The 26,926-nt window shown below is 44.9% G+C and overlaps 1 protein-coding gene across 2 annotated transcripts in view; it reads left to right on the forward strand.

Moving 5' to 3' along the window:
- LOC119396069 (uncharacterized) overlaps nucleotides 1–26,926 on the forward strand; it is a 189,906-nt gene that overhangs the window by 61,929 nt on the left and 101,051 nt on the right. For both annotated transcript variants that reach the window (XM_037663142.2, XM_037663152.2), the window contains exon 11: nucleotides 26,621–26,701. In XM_037663142.2, the coding sequence (XP_037519070.1) occupies nucleotides 26,621–26,701 (81 nt within the window). The remainder of the gene's footprint in view (nucleotides 1–26,620; nucleotides 26,702–26,926) is intronic.

Consider the following 26,926-nt stretch of genomic DNA (forward strand, 5'->3'; position numbering starts at 1 on the left):
CTGATCATTGACAGACCGGGGATCGGCGGCCTTCGTTCTTAAATCGGTACGTCGATATCCGCGGTGCGCTGCTCCCGTCCCGAAAGTATGCTAAGCGATGTTTGAAGTCGGAAGTTAATGACCGTGGTAGAAAAGTCCGTTCTAAAGGAGTCCTGACCACCTTGCTGGCGTGAAATTTTAGTCAATTATATCCGAATGTCCGTTGTTCCAGAATCTGTTGTAAACGAAGCTCAATCAATGGAACTAATACGGAGGTCGGCGTAACGCCGCAAATTGGTATGTAATATCCGAATGTCTGTTGTAAAGAGATCTGTTGTAACGAGGTTATACTGTAGTATAACAGCCCAAACAACAGGGTCTGACAACCACCCAGAAAGGGTCATGAGATGGTTGAAATGAAAGCACAATGATTATTGTATGTACTGGAAACCCACTTCAAACCTAAACATTAAAATTTTCTCTGACCACGTGTTAATTTTCATAAAGACCACAACGATGCTGTGACGTGGTGAAGTGGTGTAGCAACTGTACTTCATTGTATATTATTGCATGACTGTACATGGAACACAAACTACCCTTGAGCCAACTCAAACTACCCTTGAACCAACTTTAGTTTGAGCTGGGCTTTTATACTCCATCTCACAAGCGATTTGAAACACTGCCTAAGCTACAAGACATACGTAGATGACGTGCTTGCGTAGAAATTCCAGACACAATTGATTAGTTATGGTTAAGACAAGGGGGTTTTTTAGCATGTCCTATGGCACAGGGATACACTTCCTGCATAGTGCATTTTTGTAATCATTGCACACCTTTTATGTCATTGTCATGATTGTATTATATACACATACCCATTGACATTGATCACACCATTGCTTTCAAATTACACTAGTCTTGGTGTTCTTTTTCACGACTGGCCCTTGCGCCATTAAACACCATATATGTATCATCAACATGGTCGGCAAACTCATAAGTCGACTCACTCGCACTCACTCAGACTCGGATCGGGCCGTGAGTCTGAGTGAGTCCGGGTGAGTAATAGTTTGGTGAATTTGAGTCCGAGTGAGTTCAGTTGCGAAAAATTTTAGTGAGTTTGAGTCCAAGTGAGTGTGGTTGAGGAAAAAATATTGATGAGTCTGAGTCCGAGTGAGCCCCAAGCGCAAAGTATATCCCTTTAATGAGTCTGAGTGAGCACTACTTTTTTTGCCGACCTTTGGTCTTAGCTATTCATCTTCAGCATTATTATCATCCTTATATCAGCTCATGTTTATACTCAAGTCTATGCACACATTTGGCTTAGCAAAACTTGTGTTTGGGCAAGTTGGTTCATACTTGATGCGGAACAAACGAGCGCTATGGAACGGGGACATAGACAAGAGGCACACAAGGACAGGCGCTCAACTTTCAACTAAGGTTTATTGAGCAAACATGAAAAATTTATACCAGCAACCAGCAAGAACGATAACATTTGTCACTCATCCACCCGATAACAAAAGTGCCGAGACCTCTCCAAAAAGCCACTTCATGGCCGCGCACCAACGCTGAATCAGCTTCCTACCGCTCAAATGCGGCAGAAAACGTCCAAGATTAAGGACCATGAAACACTTGAGTTCAAAAAATAAACCTCCAAAGACGCATGCGCACTCACCAGGGCTTAACATCGAAACCCATAAGGAAGCTAGCGCCATCTAGACTAAACAGGCCGTCAACGAACCTTCCTAAAAGGTGGAAACAAACTACTCATTCAGGAAAAACATTTTTTGTTGGCTATAGACACTGCGCATATGGTGAACGGAACTCAAAAAAGTTCTTACCCAAGAGCCGTGTAAGTAAAAGAAACAGTTTTTGACAACAGCATAAAAAATCAAAAACAAAACTTGAACACATAAGAGTCGCGTCAAAAACGATAAGAAAACCGACAATAGGTCCTTAACGATACTTAAACAACAAGGAGCTGCGTCAGAACAACAGTGGAAAACGAAGTAATTAAAAAAATTTAACAATGAAAAATAACCCGCTTAGCTCTAGTAACAAGGGCAACAGCAACAAAACAGGTACGCCAAGGAAAGGAAGCTTACAGATAACCTTCTAGGAAGGTGACTTCCTTGTCACAGAGTGTGATAGAAGGTACACTGATACACTTATCACCGGACTTGTGGATATGGTATGCTTCTACAATTTCCCTTTCTGTTCTGTCATGTGAACGCTTGAGAAAGGCAGTGCGTGCAAACTCCGGAATGCAACCACACCTTTTACAATGCTCCGAAAGGTGGCCACCTGCGTTATTCTTGATTGTCAAACTTATGATTGATTGATTGATTGATGATTGATTGATGAATGATTGATTGACAAACTTATGATTGACAAACTTATTTTTTTAACGCAAGTGTTTCATGGTCCTTAATCTTGGACGTTTTCTGCCGCATTTGAGCGGTAAGAAGCTGATTCAGCGTTGGTGCGTGGCCATGAATTGGCTTTTTGGAGAGCTCTCGGCACTTTTGTTATCGGGTGGATGAGTGACAAATGTTATCGTTCTTGCTGGTTGCTGGTATAAATTTTTCATGTTTGCTCAATAAACTTCAGTGGAAAGTTGAGCGCCTGTCCTGTGTGCCTCTTGTCTATGTCCCCGTTCCATAGCGCTCGTTTGTTCCGCATCAACTATGCACACATATTTCAACGCATTAGCGTTCGTACGCCACCTGAGTATTTATTCATCAGAGGTGTGAGGTAGTGGGGGGGGGGGAGGTGCCTTAAAGGGGCCCCTAAACCACCCAGAGGTTGAAATTTAGTTGGGGTGTGACAGCTGTTCACGAGTCTATAACGAACACGTAGCCGTGAGAATTTTTCGAAACGGTTACGTAATAGTGGAGTTACACATGTTTGATGATCGAAATGCTGACATTGCTCGTTTCACTCTTTCCTTCGCTACCCTCGACTCATCTGCTGGTCTCTTCTCCCAAAGCCGCGTGCCCCTCCCAATCTTACGTGACATACCGTCATCGCTGACGCGCTCTTCAAAACAGCGGGCATTTCCGGTTGCTGCAACTCCGTGGACTTCGTGCTTCTCGGCTAATCGTTGTTGTTGCCGTGCCGGCCCGTGCTCGTATGAATTGTGCCGGTATGGACCCTGTGTTGCGTGCACGTCTTGAAAGGATCGCCAACATGATGGACCCATACGGCAACACGTGTTGTGTCTTTTTGTTTTTCCAGTCGGCGCTTTTGCAGCCAAGCACTGATGTGTGAAAGCCATTGCAAAACACTGTCGGATTCAGTCCGCCCAGCTTATCAGAGAGCGAGGCGTGACTGTACTGGTGCGCTAGCGGTTTGGCAGTTGTGTTACGGGCCGCAGTTGCCGATTCGCAAGCGCGCACATGCGGGCAACACGACGAAGAACAGCAAGGAGCGCGGGCAGCTGCTTGCAGACTAACCGGAAGTCGTAGGTTCTTCTTGTTCCACCAATCGCAGCATTGCCTGGATAACACATCACAGATTCAACACGCTGACGTCACACACTTCACTAGGCAGACCGGAAGGGCCCGGAGAGAAGAAATTGTTTCTTGGAAATTGTGGCGCGCCCCCAGCTTGTAGCGCTGCCACGTGTGGCATCATTGATCGTGACTGCATTCTGCACATGATGCGCGTGTTTACTTCAAATGTTTGAAAAGTATCAGGGGTGGTTTAGGGGCCCTTTAACATACCCCTGCAAGCTCTTTCACTGGAAGTTCTAGATAAAAATATCTCATGCGAGTCCCGTCTTTCATAAAAATGTGCTTACTGAATTTAAACCACTGAAAACTCGTATTTGAAGGTATGAGATCAAAAGGCGCCACGTAGAGCACCATTATGGGAGATATTGGTGTTGAAGAGCATTGACACCATAATCAAAAAAGCTAATTTTACACTACCGTACTCATCAGTCGACTCACTCAGTCTCAGTTCGAGCCGTGAGTATGAGTCTGAGTGAGTCCGGCTGAGTAATATGTTGATGGGTTTGAGTCCGGGTGAACCCTGTTGCGAAAAAGTTTAGTGAGTCTGAGTGAGCCCTAAGAGCAAAATATGTTTCTTGAGTGAGTCTAAGTGAGCTCCGATTTTTTCGCCGACCAATGATCATCGAACACGAAAATATCAGAGAAACTAAACCATTGAATCGTAAGTGCAGTACAAATTAACCATGCAATCATTCATTTAGGGTAAAAGAGTTCAGAGGTGATTTGGTACCTTTGAGAGGTCGACTCTGGGAGCTGGTAAAATTATTACGGGATCAGATAAGACACCTTTACCCTAATGCCCACATGGTGCTTTTGCCTGTTTTCAACGCCATGGGCAACAGAATATATTCCATTGGCATGGAAAGAGGCTACCGTGGCCCCTATTTTGAAATGAGATAAAGAACCATTCTGTGGGGCAAATTACCACTCCTGTAGTTTGTAGGCTATTCGAAGAGGTGATATAATCTTGTCTGTTATCCACAAACAGTTCTTCCGCTGTCAGCTTTGATATGGAAAGAGCATATCATACTGTGTAGTGGTATGGTATGAGAGACCTCTCAGAATTGTATATCTGTGGCAACATGGCTGACACAAATGAGTTACTTGTGAAACCATCAATTATGGCAATGATCATCCGAACCATTTGTCCACGAAACCAGGGGTACCAAAAGGGTGGCATACTCATTTGCACGGTTTTTGTTGTAAATATGAATTCATTACATTCATATACAGTAAAACCTCGATGATACAAATCTCGCGGAGTAACGAAAAATACTTCTGTCATCCGAAATTCGTATCGCCAGAAAACATGGAAACTCAGTATGCGACAAAAGAAAGCTGGCATACGTTTTCATTTATTGTTTCTCGGGGCCACAGCAACATCATGAACAGCTCTGAATGATTGCCAGTAAAGTTTCCAGATGTCAACGATCATACTTTGAGTCCTAAATATATAGCGCGTGCGTAGGGTTGCCACCTGTCCAGTCTTACACCGGCCCGGCCAGTTTTTTAGATAGCGGACCGGTTGCCGGTCCGCACCGGCCTCCATTGGCCGTTTTTTTTTTTGTCATAATATCGCAAATATTTATTTTCTGGGACGTTTTATAAGTGTCAGTTCAACAACTACGACTGTAAATATTTATCGTCAATCACCAAAACTCTTACACTATTAGTCAACCACCTTTTTAAGATCCCTTTTCAAGTGCAGCGATCATTGGAATAAAGCGTATTATTGCGCGTGTATGTCTACATTTTAACATTCGTTTGTGTCTATAATGCCAGTGTCCTGTTGGATTCAGACGCAAAGCAGAGCGTTTTATAGATGAAGTATTGCGGTTCCTTTTCAGTGCAGCACATTCAGAGCAATAAGCGAAGCACCATTCCAATCTAGGCTATTTTTATGCCAGCAATTAGAATAGTTAGTTAACTCAGTGTGCTGTTTTTGTTTGTACATGAAGTTTATTTGGCTCAAGGAAAGCAATGTTACATTAAATGGCACTGCTGGCCAAAGCCATATGGCATAGCGTCTATTGTTCAACATTAATTTAATCTCCTGTTAGCCCCCCCCCCCCCCCCCCGTCGAAGGGCCGGGTTTTTTTTTTTTTTTTTTTCTGGAAAAGGCGGCAACCCTACGCGTGCTCGAAACCAGATGCGTTACAACCCGGGATTGCCTCTCCCTAGCAAAAATTCCCAATAAAAAACCAATAGCCTATTGGGTTATTGACACCTATTGGTCTATTGGTTCTATAGGTCTATTGGAACTGTATTTGGCTATTGGTTCTATATCAGCCTACTGGACCTATATTGGTGTATTGGTTCTCTATTAGCCAATTGGAATTATATTGGCCTATTGGTTCTGTATTTGCCTGCTTCCATTGTATTAGTTTTGTATTTGCCCACTTCTCAGCCCCATTAGAATTAGTCTTGCGCAAGTGTTTTATGGATGTCTTGTCGTCGTGCAGAAGGCCCACACTGTGGCAGCGCCCCTGCAATGATAATCACAGTGGATGAATGAGGCATATGTCCAAATATATTCTCAAAATCAAAACTACAAGTGCTTCTTCTGGCCCTTGATGATGTTGGCGATCTTGCGGGCGACTATTTTGCCAAGGCAACTATGTCTTGTGTCAATTTCTTCTGGACTGCTCATCCGCACTCGAGGAAGTGCCTGAAAGATTCTGTAAATAGAGCCATGAAATCAGAAAACAGTAACACATGTTTAATTAAAGTTTACCTTCGAAGCAACGTATAGAAAGTAGGCGGCACAGTGAGAAATTATCTAGACCTTAATTCACTGCCATGTTCACAATGTTGCAGGAGCTGAACTATAGCAAAAAACTGAGTGAAATATTACATACCCAACTGTGGCTTATTGCGTGGAAGAAAACAGTATATCGGCAAAATTTTGCGCCAAGAAAGAAAGGAAAAGAAAGGGGCAAATTTTTTTTTAAAATTAAGCAGCACCTTATCCCGTTTACACGCTTGCGTCCTGTGTTTTTTGAGCTGTACCCAAGAATGAACTGCAAACTCGTCCTTAAATTACAGCAAACTCAATAATCACTTACTATCTGTGACGTGCTCTTTTTCACGATGGTGCGACTATCATACCTAGAGCATGCCACTAAATCTCAACTTAAAGATGGCATGAAATAATTAAGCTAGGGTAGATTCACGATGAGGCAACGGTAATATGTAAGACAGTAGTAAAGGCAGCCTAGATTCCATATCGTTGCAAGCCCAACACAGCAGTCAGGCTGCAATGAGTTGGATATAACACACGTGCTGCATGTTACGTGCTTTTGCAATTAAGCCAACAACATTAATAACCCACTCCTGCGATAGCCCTAATTGGGCTGCAGTATGTAAAAATAAAAAAAAATATGAAATAAAAAATCGCACCAGTGCAGTACATATGCTATGCACATTTTGTATAATGAATTATCATGTGGCCTTCTGTGGTTCTTGTGACATTATGTCGAACAAGTATGATAAGCCGATTGGCGCGCACTACAACACACAAACCGCATCGACTAGAGCGTTTTACTATGAGGCGATAAACGCATTTTCGGCTTAACACACACGTTGTAAATACTTACAAAGGGCTTGCGAGACTCCAACTACCTCACGAGCAGGGCGCCTGTCCTTTACCTCTAATCTATGCTACGTTTTTTTTGTGCATACTGACAAACACAAAACAACTGCAATATATATGCGCTCAATCATTCAACTTCTGAGAGCGTGTGGACTTGCAATCGGGCGTCGCTGGTCTCGCTGTCATCAAATACCGGAGACAAAGGACGAGGGACTTGTTTTCCCGACCTTTCAGCTTCGTCCCAAGTTTGGATACAAAAAGAAAGGTGATATCAAATAATACTAATAGGAGTAAATGCCATGCCCACTCAACTCACCAAACAATCGGAGCACATGGGCCTTGTTGCTCGTCTTGCCATTATTCTTGGTGCCACTTTGTAGAGTCGGAATCGTCGAAATCGGTCGAAATCCAAGACATTTATGGCTCAGAACGTCTCCATCTGGTGCACGCTGAACACAGTCTTCACGTATCGTCGCGAAGCACACTAAAGCAAACATCGTGTAAGCAGGCTTACGTGAAGCATCGAGATCACACAAAGCGCGCGCTAGGGCCGCGACAGACACAACGTTTTGGCTTAGCTTGGCCGCAGGCTGGGCTGTCTTCGTATCGCCGAGCGCGGATGGCGCGCCAAACGCACGGTCGGTCGCGTTTGCAGATCCACAATTCTTTCTCTTGTATCTTCACAGCACTACTTATATTGCTTAGCATAAATAGTTATAAACTTTACATATTATCCAAAGCTTATCTTAAAGCTTAGCACATGGCTTAGCCTGCAAAAAAAAAATGTTCACACATGCAGCGTCGCTACGCCGCGCACCGTCTCACTTTTTTTTTCTGTTTGTCACCTGGCTGGTTCTATGCCGGTTGTGATCTCACGGCAGTTCTTTATTATTATTCTGTGGTGTCTGTGTTGTCGATTCCTTCGCAAGTTCTTCTTTAGCGTGTTTTACTATAGTGCCGTTTACCGCACGGCATGTACGGAGACACCGTACCGCCGTGGTCGGACACGCAGCCTTTTATATAACTCTTTTAGTCGCGTGAGTTGCTAACTGCACACGGTGTCTCACGGTGTACGATTAAGCTCAATCGGGATCAGACTTATCAAAAGTGAATTGATCCCGTCTGCAGCTTGCGTATAATATAGCCAATCATGATCAAGAAATTTGATCGGGATCGGGTCCGACGCGCTCAATCAGTCATAAGATGTTATAAACAGCTACCATAGGCGGTAGCTGTTTGAACAATAAAACTCCTGTTGGTTTTATACATCTTCTGTTAGTACATTAAGAAACCATAGGAGTACTTATTTGACCAATACAACTCCTATTGGCCCAATAAGTCACCGATAGGCAGCACCGATTTGACCAATACAACTCCTATTGGTCCAATAAGACACCAAAAGGCAGCCCCTATTTGACCAATGCAACCTCTATTGGTCCAATAAGACACCAATAGGTGGTGGCTATTGGTGTCTATTGGTACCCATAGAAGTCTTATACAACCAATACAGCTCCAATAGATGTCCTATAGAACCAATAGCGATTTCCTATTGGACCAATAGGAAATCCTATTGGCATTTTTGCTAGGGCTTCCTAACCTTGGTACGCTTTTCCGCATGACACCAGAGTACTGCAATGAAAGTGACCTAAAGAGCGCTTTGCACACGATAGATGAAGGCCAGAAAATTCTAGAACCACTGTCCTTTGTTGTTACAGTAAAAGCTCGTTAATTCAAACTCGAAGGGGACTATAAAATTGTTCGAATTAAGCGGAGTTCGAATTAGCGGGCGGGCACTAGAATGAACAGACATCGTGCCACACCGTGCGGAGAGAACCCAGAGAAGCCACCTCTGGACTCGTTCCCGCAAATTAGGCGATACTACACATTTGTGGCAGGTAATTTTGTAAATTAAGTTCATGCTCAAACAGCGAACAGAATTTATTGATCAGTCAGTGATACACCATAAACAAGCAGCGACTTGCATTCACGTGAGCAGTGAGCTTAATGCCAAAATATACGAAGATATTTGTGCTCCAAAACACGTTCATTTACATAATACAGTTAACGCAATCAAAATTTTAGGTCTTTCTTTCTTAGTTTATTTGTAGAACAATGTCGAAATTGTCCAAGGGGACACGGCTAAAGGCAAACATTGCCTGACTGGGCCATGCCACCCATACAGCAGTAGCAGCAGAAAGACGACATTTACAACCATAAAATCATACATGGAAATCAATCACTTCACTTGTTTTACACAGAGCCGATTTCTGCGAGGAGGGACGAAAGCCAGAGGGCTCCCAGTTCGAATTAACCATTGTAGATACCGAAGCGTTCGAATTATCAGGAGTTTTCCCCCATAGAAATACATAGGGCTGTGCCGGGACCAGGGCGTCAGTTCGAATTAGCAGTAAGTTCGAATTAACCAAGTTTGAATTTACAAGCTTTTACTGTATTTTCTTATCGCAGTGATGCGGGGGCTGTTTTTCGGGAGGTTTGCTCAAAATTAGAGTCTGCCGTGCAAGTTGGAGAGTTGGCAGGTGTGTGCGTCCCCAACAGTCATGCATGTTGACGGTGAGAGGCCTAGCTCCTTCGCCAAGATTGTCCCCTTCCTCTTTCGGTCCTTGTACACCTTTCATAGGATGTCTGATTGCGAGGACGTGGCTTGCATCGATGTGGCAGGCACGTGTAAAGACAGTACAACATCGCTGCCTCGCATTGCATGCGTTGATGTCGAGGATGAAAAAAAATGGCGGTGCCATCACCATCTATAATCTAAACACGAAGGCACGCGAAGGTGCATTAGGGCCTCCAAGATTCGCGTACACAATCACAGAGGATACCACGCGCCGCTGATGGCCTATCCTGACAAGCTGGCAGTGTGGTGAGAATGCCCGCGCAGCAGCACCTGTTCAAAGCTGTGCGGTAGCATACGTTCGTATCAAACGTTGTGGGGTGAAAAGTGGTTTGCAACGACCGTAGTCCATTACATTGCAGGCTAATGGGCCTTGGCCGGGACTACAGAAAAATTTGTACGAGCCGTGATCATATCACTGAGGTTCTGCTGTATTCTATGCAGTGTTTGATTCAATATTACGTGTAATCTGCACCATCATGTGTGTTGCACACCCCTGCAATATCACTTTGTTAATTGAAGAGGAGGTAAGAGCAAACGTTCATTTTGTGAAACGGTGAGCAAATATTCTTTCTTTACTCTATGTGGGTGGCTTTCTCAGTCCAGGGTGCCATTGGCTTATGCGAATTGCAGTGGCTCGTGCCCGATTTACTATTACTTCGCTCATCTCCAGGGTCAGTGCCATTAGTATCGGCTCTGTGAATTCTTCATTAGCTGGTCAGTATTTTCTTGCTCTTCTCGCACATATTTAGCTTCGTCTTAGCTATTTGCCCCACTCTGTGAACCAAGGTGTCTACCAACCAGGAAAACCCAGAATTCTCAGGGGTTTTTTAATTGTCTGGAAACAGCCAGGGAAAGCTCGAGGAATTTGTGCTCCAATCAGGGAAAATCCTCTGTAATTTTATTGAAAGGGAACGAAAGCCGTAGTAACGCATTTTGCTGGCACGGTTTTTGTCAACACATTTTCCGTATTGTGCGCCACGCAGCGGCTGCAGCTGCGGGGAAAGGGCACACCTGAATGCTCTCCTCACCTGAGTAGTGGAGTGAGAGAGCATCCGGCTGATGTGTGTCATGCGTGAACTATGGCACATTGTATCGCGTAATATGTGGTTCTGCATTCTGCACCGCACGTGCCATGTCTTAGCACCTGATTTTGTGTTTTTGTTATCGCTGCGTGTCCAGTAACAACAGTGATTCCACTCCTGTGCCAACTGCACCAAAGTGTGCCAAATTCAATTTACTGCGTCATCCTGATAAATCAAGTCAATGTAAATTGTGCCAAACTGCGCCAGAGTCTCGGGTTTGGGGGTGTCTATCACCAGCAGTTGCACTGCCGGCTTGTCAAAACGTGCAGCTTTCACGTGCAGCTTGATCTTGGGGCCGCCAAAGTGACAACCACGGACCAAGAATTATTTGTTAAATAAACAGCGCTCGCGCATGCGTCCTGATCCATGATGCCATGATCGGTGCCGAAGCAGCTTCCGTTGTGCAAGTGGGCTCGACGGCAAGATGCATCCTCCACAGAAGCTCATGACGCCTAGGCCATTCGGTAGCGTGAAAGTGAGGCGGCAATTCATCGGCGGACATCGTCTGTTCCAGAAACGCTGCTGATAGCTTGTTTCAGGAGTCGCATGGCACATAATTGAAGCAATGTTCAGTAATAACCACATGCGTGCCGCTAGAATGTCTGTCACTTCTGTTTCTGGACATCGTGGAAAGAAATCAGGGAAAACTAGAGCAATGTCAAATTTTCCACGCTTCACGTCCATGGAAGAGCACGTTGAACAGTGTGAACGCGTTGTCACTTTTCATCAAATGTACTTTATCCATGGATCTTCATCCAGATGAGCTTTTTCGTAAATTTCTTCCACCAGCACATCTGGGTTGGTAATCGCTCTTGCGATACACACCCTGAAAGGCCCCACCCTTTTGAGCTCGTGAGTGTTAGGACCCCAATTCAAATATTTTGTTTGTTCTTTTTTTGAAATGTCATCTCATTAATAAAAAGAATGCCTCCTGGTTGGAGCAGCCGCAAGCTGTTTTAATTTGCGCAGGGCTGTCAGTAGCGGGCCCATCACTGATGGCCCTGGCATCGGAAGGCCCACTGTGAAGCAGCTACGCTATGTTATATGTCTGCCCCTCGCTTTGCAGGGTCAGTAACTGATGGTTAACAAAAATTAGTTTCCTTAAAGACAAAGCAGTGAATGCTATAGCAACAAATTGTATTATTATTAGAGCTGTGCGAATAGCAAAATTTTGGGTGCGAAGCGATTTCGAATAATAAAGATTGAGTGCGAATCGAATCGAATAATTTCGAATAATTTTCGAATATTTCTCAAACATTTTTCGAATAATTTGAAGTGAAATTACAGAAAAAGTTACACAGGATTCCTAAGCATGTTCTTATGAGATAGCAACATGACAGGTGTTTCTTTTTGCTAGGTTGATGAAGCACTGCCGGGGTGGTGTTTCATAGTTGTCTTATCAAGAGTGAGGCAATGTAGAGGCCGAATTGTATTTATGTACATAATTTGGTGCAACCAAAGTGTTGCCTACAACACTGTACACGGGATAGGCAGAGATGCCATTTCCTCAGCCTCTCCTCCTCTTTCAACTTCTGTGGAAGGCCAACTGATGTGGCGGACAAGGGTGTGCTCCCTTCAAGTCCGGAGTTCCAAATCTGCCTCGTAGACGTCGATATATAAGAACATCTGAAATTTTGGATGCTAAAAAGCTTCGGCATCCGATTTTTCATACTTCCTGCCCAAATTTCAGCCCCAAAACAGCATTAATTGAGTCCCCAACTCTGCCACATCTTTCATCTCCATATTGGAACCAGCGTTTTCTTGAGTTAATACTTGCAACCGTAGCGGAGCTTGAAAGGCAGCTTTGCCGCAATACGGGGGTGTGATGAGGTGAAGCATATTGAAAATCTAGGGACCACTTCCAAACGGACGTTCACTGTCTCTTGGCTAAGTTCAACCGTAACGGACATTGAAAGGCAGCTTTGCCGCAATACGGGGGTGTGAGGAGGTGAAGTATATTGAAAATCTAGGGACCACTTCCAATCAGACGTTGACTGTCTCTTGCCTAAGTTTGACCGTAACGGAGCTTGAAAGGCAGCTTTGCCGCAATACGGGGGTGTAATGAGGTGAAGCATATGGAAAATCTAGGGACCATTTCCAACCGGACTTTGTCTCTTGGCTAAGTTCGACCGTAACGGAGATTGAAAGGCAGCTTTGCCGCAATACGTGAGTGCAATGAGGTGAAGCATATTAAAAATCTGAAAGGGGTCACTTTCAACCGGACGTTGACTGCATTTGTCTTTGGGAAGTTCGAATAGTAAAATTTCAGTGCAAATCGAATCGAATAGCAAACACTATTCGAAAAATATTCGAAATTTCGAATATTCGCACACCCCTAATTATTATACATATCGTAAAAACCTGTAATATAGGTTGGACTGGAATATAGGTCGAACCCCCCACTTCTAACTACTCAAAATCGATAAAAAAAAGTACATGGAATAGCCAAAGTATCAGAAGGTGCGCGCCTTTACCGTGTAACAAACGCAATTTCAAATAATGCACAGTGAAAATGCCATTTATTTACACGTGTAAGTTCCACATGGCAGAAAGTCACAACCTTCTTGACAGCATTAATTTGAATGCACTTTGAGGTCACCGGTAGCAATCACGACGCGAACGCGGCTCCCGGTTAAACTGTGCAACCTTCGTTTCCACCTCTAGATACGCTGCGCTCTGGCACCGAAACAGTTTTCTTCTGATCGCTGCGTGTTGTCGTGTGATCCTTCAGCGTCCGCCAGTAGAGAATTCTTCTGTGGTGCACTCGATCTGCCCGTTGATCATAGCCATACGTGCCGCTGTAACCAGAGCTGCCGGCATCGCAGGAAGCAACAAAGAAACACTATCTGGCAAGATTGGAAGAGTGAGAACACTCGTGCAAAGATAAACTTTCAGTTAATGTTTGTGACTCGCGGCTCCCGCTCGCGTTCACGTGCGCTAGCATTTCAACACACCTTTCACACACTTCAGACCACATTTCTTCGTGCCTTCGCGAACTTGATCACTGTTTTCTTGAATGCTACGGTGAACTGTCGTTGGCCACCGGTCGAGAACAAGAAAAAAAGCACCTCGGAGGCCAGATAGATTCACAAGAGAACAACAGCGCAAAATGAGATCGCCCACGGTACCCACGGCAAGGCTGGAGGTAAACAATGCAATGCCGATGATTGCGATGGCGATTTAGGCGGTTGACTTCAGTCAACGACTTCAGTTGCCCATAGTGGCCAGACTTGCAAAGTTTTTCTGCCAATGACCGGTATATAAGACGGGGGTCGACTTTTTAGGTCTGCTTTTTTGAAAAAAATTCCACCTATATTCCGGTTTTTACGGTAATAAGACTAGCAGCTAACTCTTTTGGATCCGATCTCGTGTAACTCAACAGAACGCAGATTTAAGAGAATACGGCCGCTTCAGAGGCCAAAGTGGCTGTCGGGCTTTCAGTTCTCTATGCGTGAAGTAAGCGTTGCGAGCACATCAAGTTTACGACGTCTCCTAATGCCTGTCGAGGTAGCGCGCGCACCAGCGAATGCGCCCTTCGAGCGGCGCAGCAACCCCTCCCCCTTGCACTCCCGTCACTTCATGCTCCTTACGAAAGACGGGCGGGGCGTTTCCTCTGCTTGATGAGCAGTCGACAGGAGGCCTTGCGCGCAGGGGGATGTTATCGCATGCGCCCTCCGTCTGACGGAGACGGCTGGCTCGTTTCGTCTCTGCTTCAGCCGCATTCGTTGCCAGCTTTTACTCGCATGTAGAACATATGATGCGCGGGGAGATGTTATCATGCGCGGGGTGATGTTATCAATTTGGACTTTATACTGAAAAGTACGGCAACAGCGATGCCAAAAACCTGTCGAGAGTGTGCATATAATTGCTGTCGCAATAAAAATAAAAATTAATTATGGCAGCTTCACACTAGTGGTGCCAAGCCTGAAGGAAGAATGGAGCTGGGTGGCCATCCTTGTTTCTCTTCATTTTTTTTCTCTCTTTCTGCTTTTTCTTTCTCTCTTTCTTGTATCTTCTTGTATCGGTTCCTTATATTTCTTTCTCATTCGCGCTTTTTCTGTCTTTCTCTTGCCTTTCCCTCTCTCTCTCTATTGCTTCTTTCTCTCTTTTTCTGCTTCTTTCTCTCTATTTCTGTCTTTCATTCAGTCTTGCTCTCTGTTTTTCTCTCTCTTTTTCATGTCTTGTCATTTTCTTTTCTCTCTTTCTACGTCTTTTTCTGCCTTTCTATATTTCTATGTCTTTATTCTCTTTATTTCTATTTTTCTTTCTCTTTTTTTCTATTGCTATCTTTCTTTCTCTCTTTTTCTCTCTTTCCTTCTCTCTTTCTCTTTCACGTGTTTCACATGCTCCACTTCGCCGAGCTGAGTTTTCGTTTAACGCTCGTACCTGCTGTACTCTGTGTGGGGCTTGCCTCAATTCCTGTCGCGCATACCCACCTGAGGAGTTTTGCACGACGTAGCACAAGTTGCTGATAGCTTAAACAGCTTCACTGTTAAAAAATGAAGAGCCATTCCACTCTGTAAGCTGGACGACCAACGAAGCTCTTTAGCATCCGGCACAGATATGACATGGTGGACGTCAGTGTGGTATGTAAGGCCAGGTTGTTAACGGCCGGGCTGTTAACGCTCAATACGCATTATTTTTTGCACTGCTCTCTAGAGGGCACTAGGGAATGACCTAGCCATATACAGCTTTGCTGTAAAAGGAAAACGAAGTGTGTTAAATCATGTGTAGTCTCCCGTTGAATGCACTTTTGGACACTTTCGCGGGTGCTCGGCTTAAAGCAGTTCTCCATCTTCCAGGCAACCCAGCGCATGCGCAAGCGATAGTCTGGAAGCATTGCGAGAATGCTCTTGCTACAGCACAGACAGGGCCTCAGAAGGAGGGAAGGGTGTGTCGGAGGAAGTTGGCTTTCTGAGCCCAGCTAAGCGATGTCATGTTGTGCCCAGAAATACAGTCAGATCGAGGAGAAAAAGAACCAGGCCTTTGCCTTTGAGTCACTTTAGGGGAATGCGTTGGCGATAGTGTGAATCTTTAGCATTGAGGCACTGTTGTATGTTGTGGCGTTTGTCTACCACTTCTGCTGATAATTACGTAGATGTATTTAGAATGCTATGTCATAAAGTACAGTTTTCAGTATCCGGTATTTTGTTTATTTGCTAGTTTTGAAAAAGAAATCGCTGAATAGGTCATTCGAGAACACGAATGGCACGACGCCATTATTTTTGCATTATCGAGTGAAATACGGAGGGCTCCTGAGATGATTTTCTCCATGAAGTTTGCAATGAATCAAAATATTTCTAGCCCTTCATAAGAGCCCTATAATAATTATTCAGGTGCTTGAATGTAAATGCAACATGCTTCTCCAGTGTACTCCATCCAGGATGTGAAATTAATTGCTCCAGCATGCTCCAAGGTGCAAAATTAGTTGCTCCAAAGTGCTCCATGATGGAACTTTTTGCTGCTCCAAAGTGTTCCAAAATGAAAATTTTGCTGCTGCAAAAATTGCTCCAAATCAGAAGCCCTCGGTAGCATCACTGTAACAAGCATGAGTAGCCATAGGGGTGATTGCGGTAGATGCAGTGTGTTCTCAGTTGTCTTGCAAGCGATCACGATGGTTGAGGAAGCGGATGCTGCCGGCAACGTCTGTAACTTGCAAGCCATCCTGATTGACGAGAAAATAGTAGCTGCCACTTGTTGGCGGATATTGCAGAGCTTTCACTCTGTGATCCTGAACTCCCAAGAGGCTGTTTTGGACACTGTTGAGAATAGATTGAATTTCCAGGCGAGAGCAATCGTAACTAACAGGCACATTTACCGAAAGTGAAAGCTCTTTTTTTTTTTTTTTTCCGGAAAGGGCACTGCTGCAACAAATCTTAAGCAGTCTACCAACGTTTTTGGAATGGCTCGCAGTTACCAGCCGCACCGCTGCCAGCTCGTTATGTGGATGTTTTGCAATAAAGCTGACTTACAGAACTTCTGTTGAACCAGTGCATAGCGGCGACCGAAATTCCAGATGGCATCACAAATCGGGAATTGATTCGATGCACAGTGTCGCAAAATGGAAAACATGGCCACCATAAACGGAGGTGCCGTAACACAGGTTGTCGCCTTGCTTTCACACGATTTCAGACCGCAGCTCTCTTTTCTTCTAGCTTGTAACGGTTTTCGATGTTGCGCTTTCATCGTACTGAGTGGAGAGCAAGTGGTTCGGTTGGGTGAGTGTGAAGCAACACCCGAGGCTTTGATGACAAGCTGCGGCAACAGAATTGGCATGATAGCTGCAGGTGCAATTAGTATAATAGGCGCGATTGCCACAGTGCGTCAGACCTACAATTCTTTGGTCTTTCCGTGCGACCCACCAGCACTGTGAAGACTTCAGCTGCACGGCACCAAATCGGGGTTGCTGGATCTTAGGTTCAACAAAATTAATTTTTTAACATTAAAAGAAACAGTTTTTCAGACTGACATGTTATTCGAGCATTCTTGTGGCACATTCACAGAGTTCAAACAGGTCCCTGGAAACCTTGAAAGCCCTTGAATTTGAAAAGTAGGTTCCTGGAAACCTCGAAAGCGCTTGAATTTGAAAAGTACATTTTCAAGGCTCTTGAAGGTCCTGGAATTGTATTCTGTCCTTGAAAACCCTTGAATTTCGGGACCAGTGCAATCTAAAGTCCGCAGTGCGACTTGCTTGCTGTTGTCGATTAGCGTCGATGCGGCAAACTTGCCATTTCAGAAACAATGCACTGGGGAAGTTTGCATGTATTCTGTTCGTTCGTGCCTTGTCCTATTGTTTATTTCACTCCTCACCCATCAGTTCATCTTGTCTCGCTTTCTCTCTCTCTCTACTTATCTCCTTATGACTTCACTCTTGTATCCTGCATTTATGCTGCTTTTTTCTCTGTCAAGCGAGCGGTGCATGCGGTTAGTACACTGTAACCATGTCAAGCCTTGCTAATACTAGACAAGTATCAGCACCTGTTCCTTAACATTTGTTGTGTGTTAGGCACTACTTTACATGGCATCAAGGCTGGACTTTTCTGCAGTATATTACAGTTGAAACTTGGTCTAGCAAAACCAGATTTTTCGTAGTTCCCAATTTAAGGTAGAAATTTGCATTCTCTGACACGTACTTATAATGTTCAACGTTGTTGTCAACCTGAATTGGAACGTTGTCAACCAACTTGGAACCAAAACCAATTTAACAAAGTTTTTTTCTGAAGTAAACTAGTAAAAACGCGCTAATTTTTTGGTACTTTTTACATAGATAGCTTTTTTTCTTCAAGCGCGGGCTCTGATGCTATGACGTTAAACATCCGTCACCAATATTCACGAGCCTGGTTTTATTTTGACAAGGCTACACACCACCCACATGCACCGAACAGTTCTACGGCTGCTACATAAAAAAGAAGGTGCGGCCTGTTGCGTCGTGTCTTCGTCAATGGGCGAGCGCGGCTCGGCTGAGTTGACAGTTGTGGCCGCTGTTTTGGGTGAGGGCGCCACTACTCCAGTACATAAACCAGACGTCGGTTTGTGTTACATTGTGGTCGCCTCAGGATTTATGCGTGTCCGTGTGCTTTTTCGTGTTATTCTTGTGTGTGATTGCGTGTGTGGGCAGCTTGCCTCATGTTTCCTGTGCTTAAGTACGGTTCTTTGGTGCGCGTGTATGTGGCAGACGGTTTTTTTTTTTCAAGTGATGTGATGCCGTGAAGCTGTTGTGTGCTGCTGTGCAACTCAAACGTGTGAAAAGACTTTACTCTGAAGTACCACGTATTCCCTTGCGATGTACAATGTCGGGAAGCATAATACTCGTAATAGAGCACTTCTTTTTGTCACAAACAAGTGCTAAAACAGGCACGTGCCGCCGCATCCTGACAACAGGATCAAGTCACCACGCTGACATTGTTTCCCCTCAACGGGCGCGCGCAACGAAAAAAAAAAGAAACAACAAGCATCAAAAGGCGCCCAGGGCGTGCCCTTACCCTCTCCACCGAAGACGCCGTCGTGACAGCCTAACACCTGCGCAGATCGGGAGAATTCGAAAAATCAAAGTGGAAGCGACTGCTTCCGCAGATGAACTGGCGAGATGAATCCCTTTCCCCTAGCTGTCGCTGTGCTACGTGCTACGCGCCGAACAATCACTTGGAATGTTCGCGAAACAGGGAAGGATCCAAACGAGAGACGACGGAGGGTAGGACAGTATGGTGAAGTCGGCGAAGTAGTTATGTTGTTCGAGTGAGTCGTGTAGTGCGGTCAGTCGATCTTGAAGAATCGAGTGATGACGCCGTGGGAGCACTGTTTTGAAAAGTGTCGCCGAACGACGGTGATCAGAGCTGGAGTTTGTCTGAGGGTTTCCTGGAAGAGAAATATTCGAAAAACGTTCGAAGAATAGTGGGCTGCACACGTATGGTGAATATTCAAGGCCTTTAAGTGTCCTTGGATAGTTTCGAATGGATGAGATTGCATTTGTAGCGCGGTAAGTTTGTTCCCGTTGTTTTAAACACCATCTAAGTGATGTTGTGAGTTGCAATTGATACCTGTCGAGTGTGCAAGTTTGCGTGATGCTTGTACTGCTTCAACTGCGAATACATTTTGTTTGTGTTGTCAACTCTTGGCTCTAACTCGGTCCTTGGACCACAACCGGCATTCGTTGGCACACTAAAAGGACTTACATTTAAATTGTGTGTGCTTTCGTGGTGCGTTTCGGTGGGCCGATCAGTCAGCCCTTGGAATCTGCCCGGTGACTGCCTCTCGATTAACGGCATCAGTGGTTGAGTGACACTTTTCATTTCAGGTGAGTCAAATGGGCAGCATTCATGGAGAGTATTGAGGCCCACTCTACAAAACATTGGCACTCCTAGGGTAAACTGTTCACATATGTGGGGTAATCAGCACTTCTAACAGCGACTTCACTATTCAACCTGTAATGTGCCACTATGAAACGCGTTATCTACGGCCTGATTGAAGTGTCGCGTGTACAAACTCGACTGTCGAAGCGCTTCTCCGTGAACAGCTGTACCGGAGCGGTGGCGCCAGAGCGGGCGCAAGGAGAACTAGGCCCCAGACGCCGTTTTGGCGCCACGCAACAGGCCGCACCTGTTTTTTATGTAGCGGCCGTGACCGTGCACTCAACAGTTGCGCTGTTACGTACCAGATGGTATTCATTATGGGTAACGGGGGTTTATTGTTCCTGTCAATGCTCCCACAGGAACAATACTGTGTACTTTTGCTACTTCATGATTTATGCGGCAGATGACATTCATCGTCTTGTTGCAAATTTCTTGCTCGCCCTGCTCACATAATCACTGCATTTGTTCTCCCCGCTATTGCATTTCGGTTACATGTCATATTTCACGTGACTGTCTACTTGGCCTGCATAGTGTGGACCACATATGTGAGGCTCAATGGTCGGTACACTTAAACAGACTTTTCACACAAGCACCTGTGGGTTAGCGGCAAAAACAATGTCGTGGTAGATTTTGGATGTGTCTATGTTGCAATTTTAGGTTTCGAAGGACTGAAAAACCTCTTTCTTGATTTTACAAACTTCCCGATTTAACAAAGTAATTTGAGCGTGGTGATGACTTTGTTAAATAGAGTTCCAACTGTATATGTATAAGTGTGATAACATTAGTCAGAATTTGAAACATTGTTATTATAGTAAAAGATATCCTCATTTGGATGCCATTTTTGTAGTCCTTGAAAAGCATGTAACAGACCCTTGTAATTCTTTGAATATCCTTGAATTTTCTCCTTTGAAGCCTGTATGAACCCTGTTTCAGTGTAAAGATGAACCCTTTGGCGATTATCCCTTGCATAAAAGATCGAATTTCAATTTAATGAAGTTTTGGTAAACCGAAGTAAATTGCCAATTTTATAGACTTCGTTATAGCGAAGTTTAGCTGTACTCTGTACTATTCAAATGGGATTAAGTCATTTTTATTTTTTAGCATTCTTACTAGAGAGTGACATCATCGGGCGACACGCTGGCAATCAGCCTTAACATGAAACAAACTTCTGTTTCACTCTGGAAATTTAATAAAACAACAGAAGGGTTGATAGGTGGGCTTGTTTGTGTAGATTCGTAGTGAAGTTTTGTTAGCGTAAACAAACGAGACACAGAAAGAGCGGGACACAGTCTGCATTTGTTTGTGTCCCGCTCTTTCTGTGTCCCATTTGTTTGCGCTGCCAAAATTTCAAAATGAATCAGCAAAAGAACTCGGGGAAAACCTGGAAAACTTGGGGAATTTAGAAATGTCAACTCGATAGACACCCTGATGGAGACACCAGCACCATGCCCTTCTTCCGGCGCTATTATGCAAAATTTTCTGTCTCGTGTAAAAACCAAAGGAAAGTAATTGCGAATTGAGGGATGCCTTCAGAAGAACAAGGGAGGGTGTGTAGGGAAATCACTGGTTTCATTCATCGTGATGTGTCACTCTTTATTTCAGTTCTTGACAAATACTGTACTTTTGCTATTGTTTCCACTGTGTAGATGCTGCTTTCAAATACGTGCTTTGGACTTGTTGCTGGGGTTTTACTTTTGCTGTTTGTGCCAATGTCTTAATATTGCAAAAGAATTTTGACCTGTAGCACCAGTGCTGTGTAGTTTTCTCAACCAACTTAAATATGAATCCATTTGAATGGAACTGTAAGGTAGGAACCATCTTCTCTAAGCACCAGCTGATAGCACTGCACTGTATTTACACGATTGTAGGTCGACCCATTTTATCTTAAATTGCAGTGATTCCACTCCTGCGCCAACTGCGCCAAAGTGCGCCAAATTGTATTTACTGCGCCATCCTGATAATATCGACGAAATTTGCGCCAAACTGCGCCAAAGTCTCGGGTTTGGAGGCGTCTATCACCGGCAATCGCACCGCCGGCGCGTCAGCACATGTGCAGCTCGATCTTGGGGCTGCCAATAAAGTCGCAATCATGGACCAAGAATTATTCCGCTGAATAAATAGCGCTCGCGCGTGCGTTCCGAGCACGGTGGTTCCGAGTAAGCCACGATGCCATGCACGGTGCCGACGCAGCTTCTGTTCTGCAAGTCGGCTCGCTCTCCGCAGGGGCTCGTGACGTCTAGGCCTATCGGTAGCGAGAAAGTGCGACGGCGATTCATCGGCGGACGTCGTCTGTTCCAGAAACGCTGCTGATAGCTCGTTTCAAGCGTCGCACGGCACGTAAGGAAAGCAGTGTTCAGTAATAACTACATGAGTGCCGCTAAAATGTCTGTCACTTGTTTCCGGACATCGCGGAATGAAATCTGGGATCGCTCGCAGTAGATATAAGGGACAATATCGAATTTTCCTTGCTTCGCGTTTATGGAAGAGCACGCGAACGGTGGAAACGCGTTGACACTTTTCCTCAGATATACTTTATCCATGGATCTTCATCCAGAACAGCTTTTTCGTAATTCCTTCCGCCAGCACGTCGGAGTTTGTAATCACTCTGCGGTAAATACCCCCTAAAAGGCCCTGCCGTTTCGAGCTCACGTGCTAGGGTTCCAATTCGAATTTTTTTGCTTGCTTTTTTAAAAATGTCATCTCATTAGTAAAATCATATCTCCTGGTCGGAGCAGCCGCAAATGCGCAGCTGCCAGTAGCGGGCCCGTCGCTGACGGCCCACAGTGAAGCGGCTACGCCATGTTACACGTCCGCCCCTCGCTTTCGGGGGTCAATAGCTAACGGTTAAAAAAACTCAGTTTCGCTTAAGAGTGAAGCAATGAATGCGATACCAAAAAATTGTGTTCTGAAACGAAGTAAGACTAGCAGCTAACTCTTTTGGATCCGATCTCGCGTAACTCAACAAAACGCTGGTTTAAGGGAATATGGCCCCTCCAGGAACCGAAGCGTTTCCTTGCTCTGAGTTCTCTAAACGCGAAGTAAGCGTTGAGAGCACAGCAAGTTTACGAGCCGTCTCCTGATGTCTCGAGATAGCGCGCGCGCAAGCGACCGCGCCCTTCGAATGATGCGGTCCCCCCCCCCCCCCTTCCGCTCCCCTGGTGTCCCTTCATGCTCCTTACGAAAGACGGGCGGGGCGTTTCCTCTCTGTTTGATGAGCAATCGACGGCAGGCCCGCACGCGGGAAGATGTTATCGCATGCGCTGTCCGTGCGGCGGAGACAGACGGCCGGCTAGTTTAATCTCCGCTTCAGCCGCGTTCGTCGCCAGCGCTCGCGAGCTTTTACCCGCGGCTAGAATGCGCGTGGTGATGTTATTAATTTGGATTTTATACGGAAAATTGCGGCAACGGTGACGGCAAAAATCCGCCGAGAGTGTCCATATAATTGCTATCGCAAGGGTCAATGTACGGGGCAGATTTTGCGCCCCCCCCTCTTAGGTGATAAGGGGGGCGGCGCCCCCCCCCCTGCCTTCCCTGTGCGCACGCCTATGCTCCTGGGATGATTTTTTCCATGAGATTTGCAATGAATCGAAATATTTCTAGCCTTCATAAGAGCCCCATAATAATACTGAGGTGCTTGAATGTTAATGCAATATGCTTCTGTATTGCACTCCAGGATGTAAAATTCGCTGCTCCAAAGTGCTCCCAGATGCAAAATTATCTGCTCCAAAGTGCTCCAAGATGAAAATTTTGCTGCTCCAAAGTGCTCCAAAACGAAAATTTTGCTGCTCCAAAAATTGCTCCAAATCAGAAGTCCTCGGTAGCATCACTGAAATTGAAATCCGAAGTGTGGGGGTCGACTTACAATAGAAACCAAAACTAGTTTCAGTTGAAAGGTAGACTTACAACCAAAACAGAAACAAACGAGACATCAGGCACGCCGTGGCATGATTACGACATTGTGTTTGCGTTCCGGCTCTACCTGAAATATATATCGTCTTTTCTTGTGTATAACCTGCACCCTCAGCAAGGTTTCGCGGAAAATTTTCTAAAAAATGATTCCTGGGTATTGCCACGAAGCTGGCTTTCCTGTAGTGCTGTGAAGGACTGCCGCGAAGCCACCTTTGCACACCATAATTCTTTTTTTTTGCTGTGCGATTTTAGGGGGTTCGACCTACATTAGAGTCGACTTACAATCGTGTAAATACGGTAGTTTTTAATAGAGTGATGGGAGACCAGTTTTGAGTGTATGTTCTTAATTGTGCTGTGGGTGATGATGCCATGAAATAACATTCCATGTTCCAGTGATGGCAAGCATCCCGATATCGTGAATGGAGAGAGCAGTTGTCATGCATTTTTGGGGTGACTGACATATTATTAGTCCTGTCAAACCACTTTGCTGATGTGAGGTTATTCATGCAGTCCAGGGTACCCAAATGTGCTTGATGTTAAAACATTTTTTGGTGTGGAGTCAATGAAAATGCTTCTCTGTTTGGAAAGTCTATGCCGAAAGTGCATAAACAAATTATGCATAAATATGTTTCATATAATGTGATCATAGTAAAGCTAGATGGCACCTCAAGGGACGTTTTATGTGCCTTGTTACCACTACACATAAGAGTTATGATGAAGTAGGGGGCTAAGCTGGGCTGGTTGGTACATATTGAACTTGGGTGTACTGTGTGAAGACAGGGTAAGAAGATAAGGTTGCAAAGAAACATGAATGGAGGCTATCAACAAATGATTTATTTTCATATACAGAAAACATACACACTTGCTGCTGCGAATGCACACATGGTTAGTCTAAGAATGAGTGTCTCTCTGTTAGCCAAAGTAGTCAAGCTCCTTATCCTGTCAGATCAACAGATGGGATGCTGACACAACTGCTGTCTCTTCGATGAATTGCGTGGGCTCCAAAGATTTCGCACGTAAGGCGATTCATGTACATCTTGAGTATGGTGCTACGCACGAAGTCTGGTTTGCAATCGTTGCAGGTTGGCATGTGCAATGCGAGATTGCTGCTTTGGCCTGCCAAGCAAGAATGCTCTCTGAGGCGGTCAATGATAAAACATCTCATCTGCCCAATGTACGAGAGACCACATTACAGAGAGACGTCAACACAACATCGCCGCGGCAAATTTCGTGGTGTGCTTCTTCTTGCAGCTTTCGGTCATCGCATTGTCTTGTTTGACCAGCCTGCATAAATGTGCTAGTTTGTTTAAGGCCAGGGAGAAAACAACCTCACTGGCCCTTCCCGCAATCATCTTGATCAGGGATTCTCAAACCAGCTGGCCTTGAGGAACTCCAACGGCTTTTCCAGAGTGTGCAGAACCCCTAACGTTTTTATGTATTTTTAGCATGGGGATAATCGCCTTGAGCGGGAGGGGGGGTGTTCTCGATGCGCGCAACCACAGTACTTACGCTGCCGCATTGGCCTGTTATCTTTAATGTCGAAGGCCATCGCTGTCTATGCAGAACCCGCGATAATACATAGGTAACACTCTACTGGCTGATTACCCTTTGCCTGTGCCTCCTCGCGAGTCGTTTAAAGTGCCCATTGACCATACAGTGCATGCTTCAGGCACCGCGTGCCGTAAACAATTTGTTCATGCAAATGAATCGCCGGATGTACAAAAGCCCATTTTGTCTTTTGCATAACAAAAAAGAAAGCACGCCAGCGAACAATGAAACAGCCTTCGATACAGTGGTGGTAAGGCTAAGCCTAAATGCTCGTGTAACCCACAGCTGGAACAAAGCAATGCCTCTTGCGCATTTTCTTAACAAAACTAACGTTGTGCAGTGGCACATCAGCATGCATGAACTGAGCCATGTGAACGCCAGTGCGCCATTAGCTGCGAAGCACCCCGCGTGCCCGTTAATGTCCTTTGAACAGCCAATCTCTTCTATATTTCAGCTTGCAGAATTACCGAATCGAACTCCGCGCATGTGTTACGAACAGTGCTCACGAGCATGAATTACCAGTGCTCCACGCACTCTGTCACAGCGGGTTCGCAAATCACAAATTTCATGGCGCGCGCTAGATGATAGGTCTTTAGTGCTTCTACCGCGTGTGTCTCGCTACCTGCAGATGCCCGATGGCTTCGCTAAATGCAAAACTTTTTGCAAGTTTTCTTGTTGAAGTCATAAATTAAGTGCTAATGGGGTAAAAATTAGAGGAGGTCACATTCCTTCTGACCGCTCGCGGAACCCTAAAATGCCCTTTACGGAACCCCTGGGTTCCATGGAACCCAGTTTGAGAACCGATGATCTAGATTTAGTAATGTGAAATTTTGTGAATATATGGTATGATGGTGGTCTTCTGGCTGCCATCGGTTCCATGCTCGTATTTGTTTGTCACCTTACTTGTCCCATGTCCCTGCAGTTCACTCAAGTTCAACTACTCAAGTTCAACTATGATGAATTTATGTTTCACATTCGAAAGTATGTCCCACATTTTCTTAACAACATATATTTCTATTTTGGAACTTTTTTTTAACAGCGAAGCTGTGCAAGCTGGCAGTAAGACATTCGTTAACAAAACATCCCCGCTGTGCCGTTGCTAAAAATAGCCAAGCCGCCGTCACCATATCAACTGCCACGTTTTCTTACACCGTGGCTCAGGTACAGCGATTTCAGCACATGCAGACTTTCAGAGTGACAAGCTTTGCACGTATTCCGGATCCGCCCGTCGCCCTCTCTTGGCTGCCGCTTCTTCAGCCAAGCACGCTGGATCCAATCGCCGCAGGTGTTGTGATTCCCGTGCTGCAGCACAACTAGCTGACGATCAACCAGCTTTGCTGTGCCAAGCTTTGCGCAACTTAGTGCAAACTTCCCGCATTTTTTTTTTTGTTTCCTTTTATGCATTCATCACCTTAGCTACCTTGCTTTTATAAATGTTGTGCCATCATTTTTTTGGCAACTGCATTTAAAGAATGCTAAATATGTTTTTCTGTCCCCTCTTTATTTTTTCTCTCCAGGATGGCTGGACACCTGAAACGAAAGCTGCCTTTATCGAGTTAGCAAGTGGTGACCGAACCTTGGTGTGCAAGGTTTTGAAGGTCTGTATATATATATACCGTGAATGTTAGTTATGGTGAATTTTCATGATTGTGTAGGATTATGTGTGAAGGGCAACATACTCCTGACCCCTCTTTTTTTTTTTTTCCCTGAGCCCTCTGTGCAATGAACAATCAGTAGAGGTCTGTAAAAAATTTAAATGGAATTAAAATGCATATGCTAGCCATTTGAGCATTACTTTGTCCCCACAGAGCCATTTTGTTTTT

The sequence above is a fragment of the Rhipicephalus sanguineus genome, chromosome 1 (genome assembly GCF_013339695.2).
Source record: "Rhipicephalus sanguineus isolate Rsan-2018 chromosome 1, BIME_Rsan_1.4, whole genome shotgun sequence".
Lineage (NCBI taxonomy): Eukaryota > Metazoa > Arthropoda > Arachnida > Ixodida > Ixodidae > Rhipicephalus > Rhipicephalus sanguineus.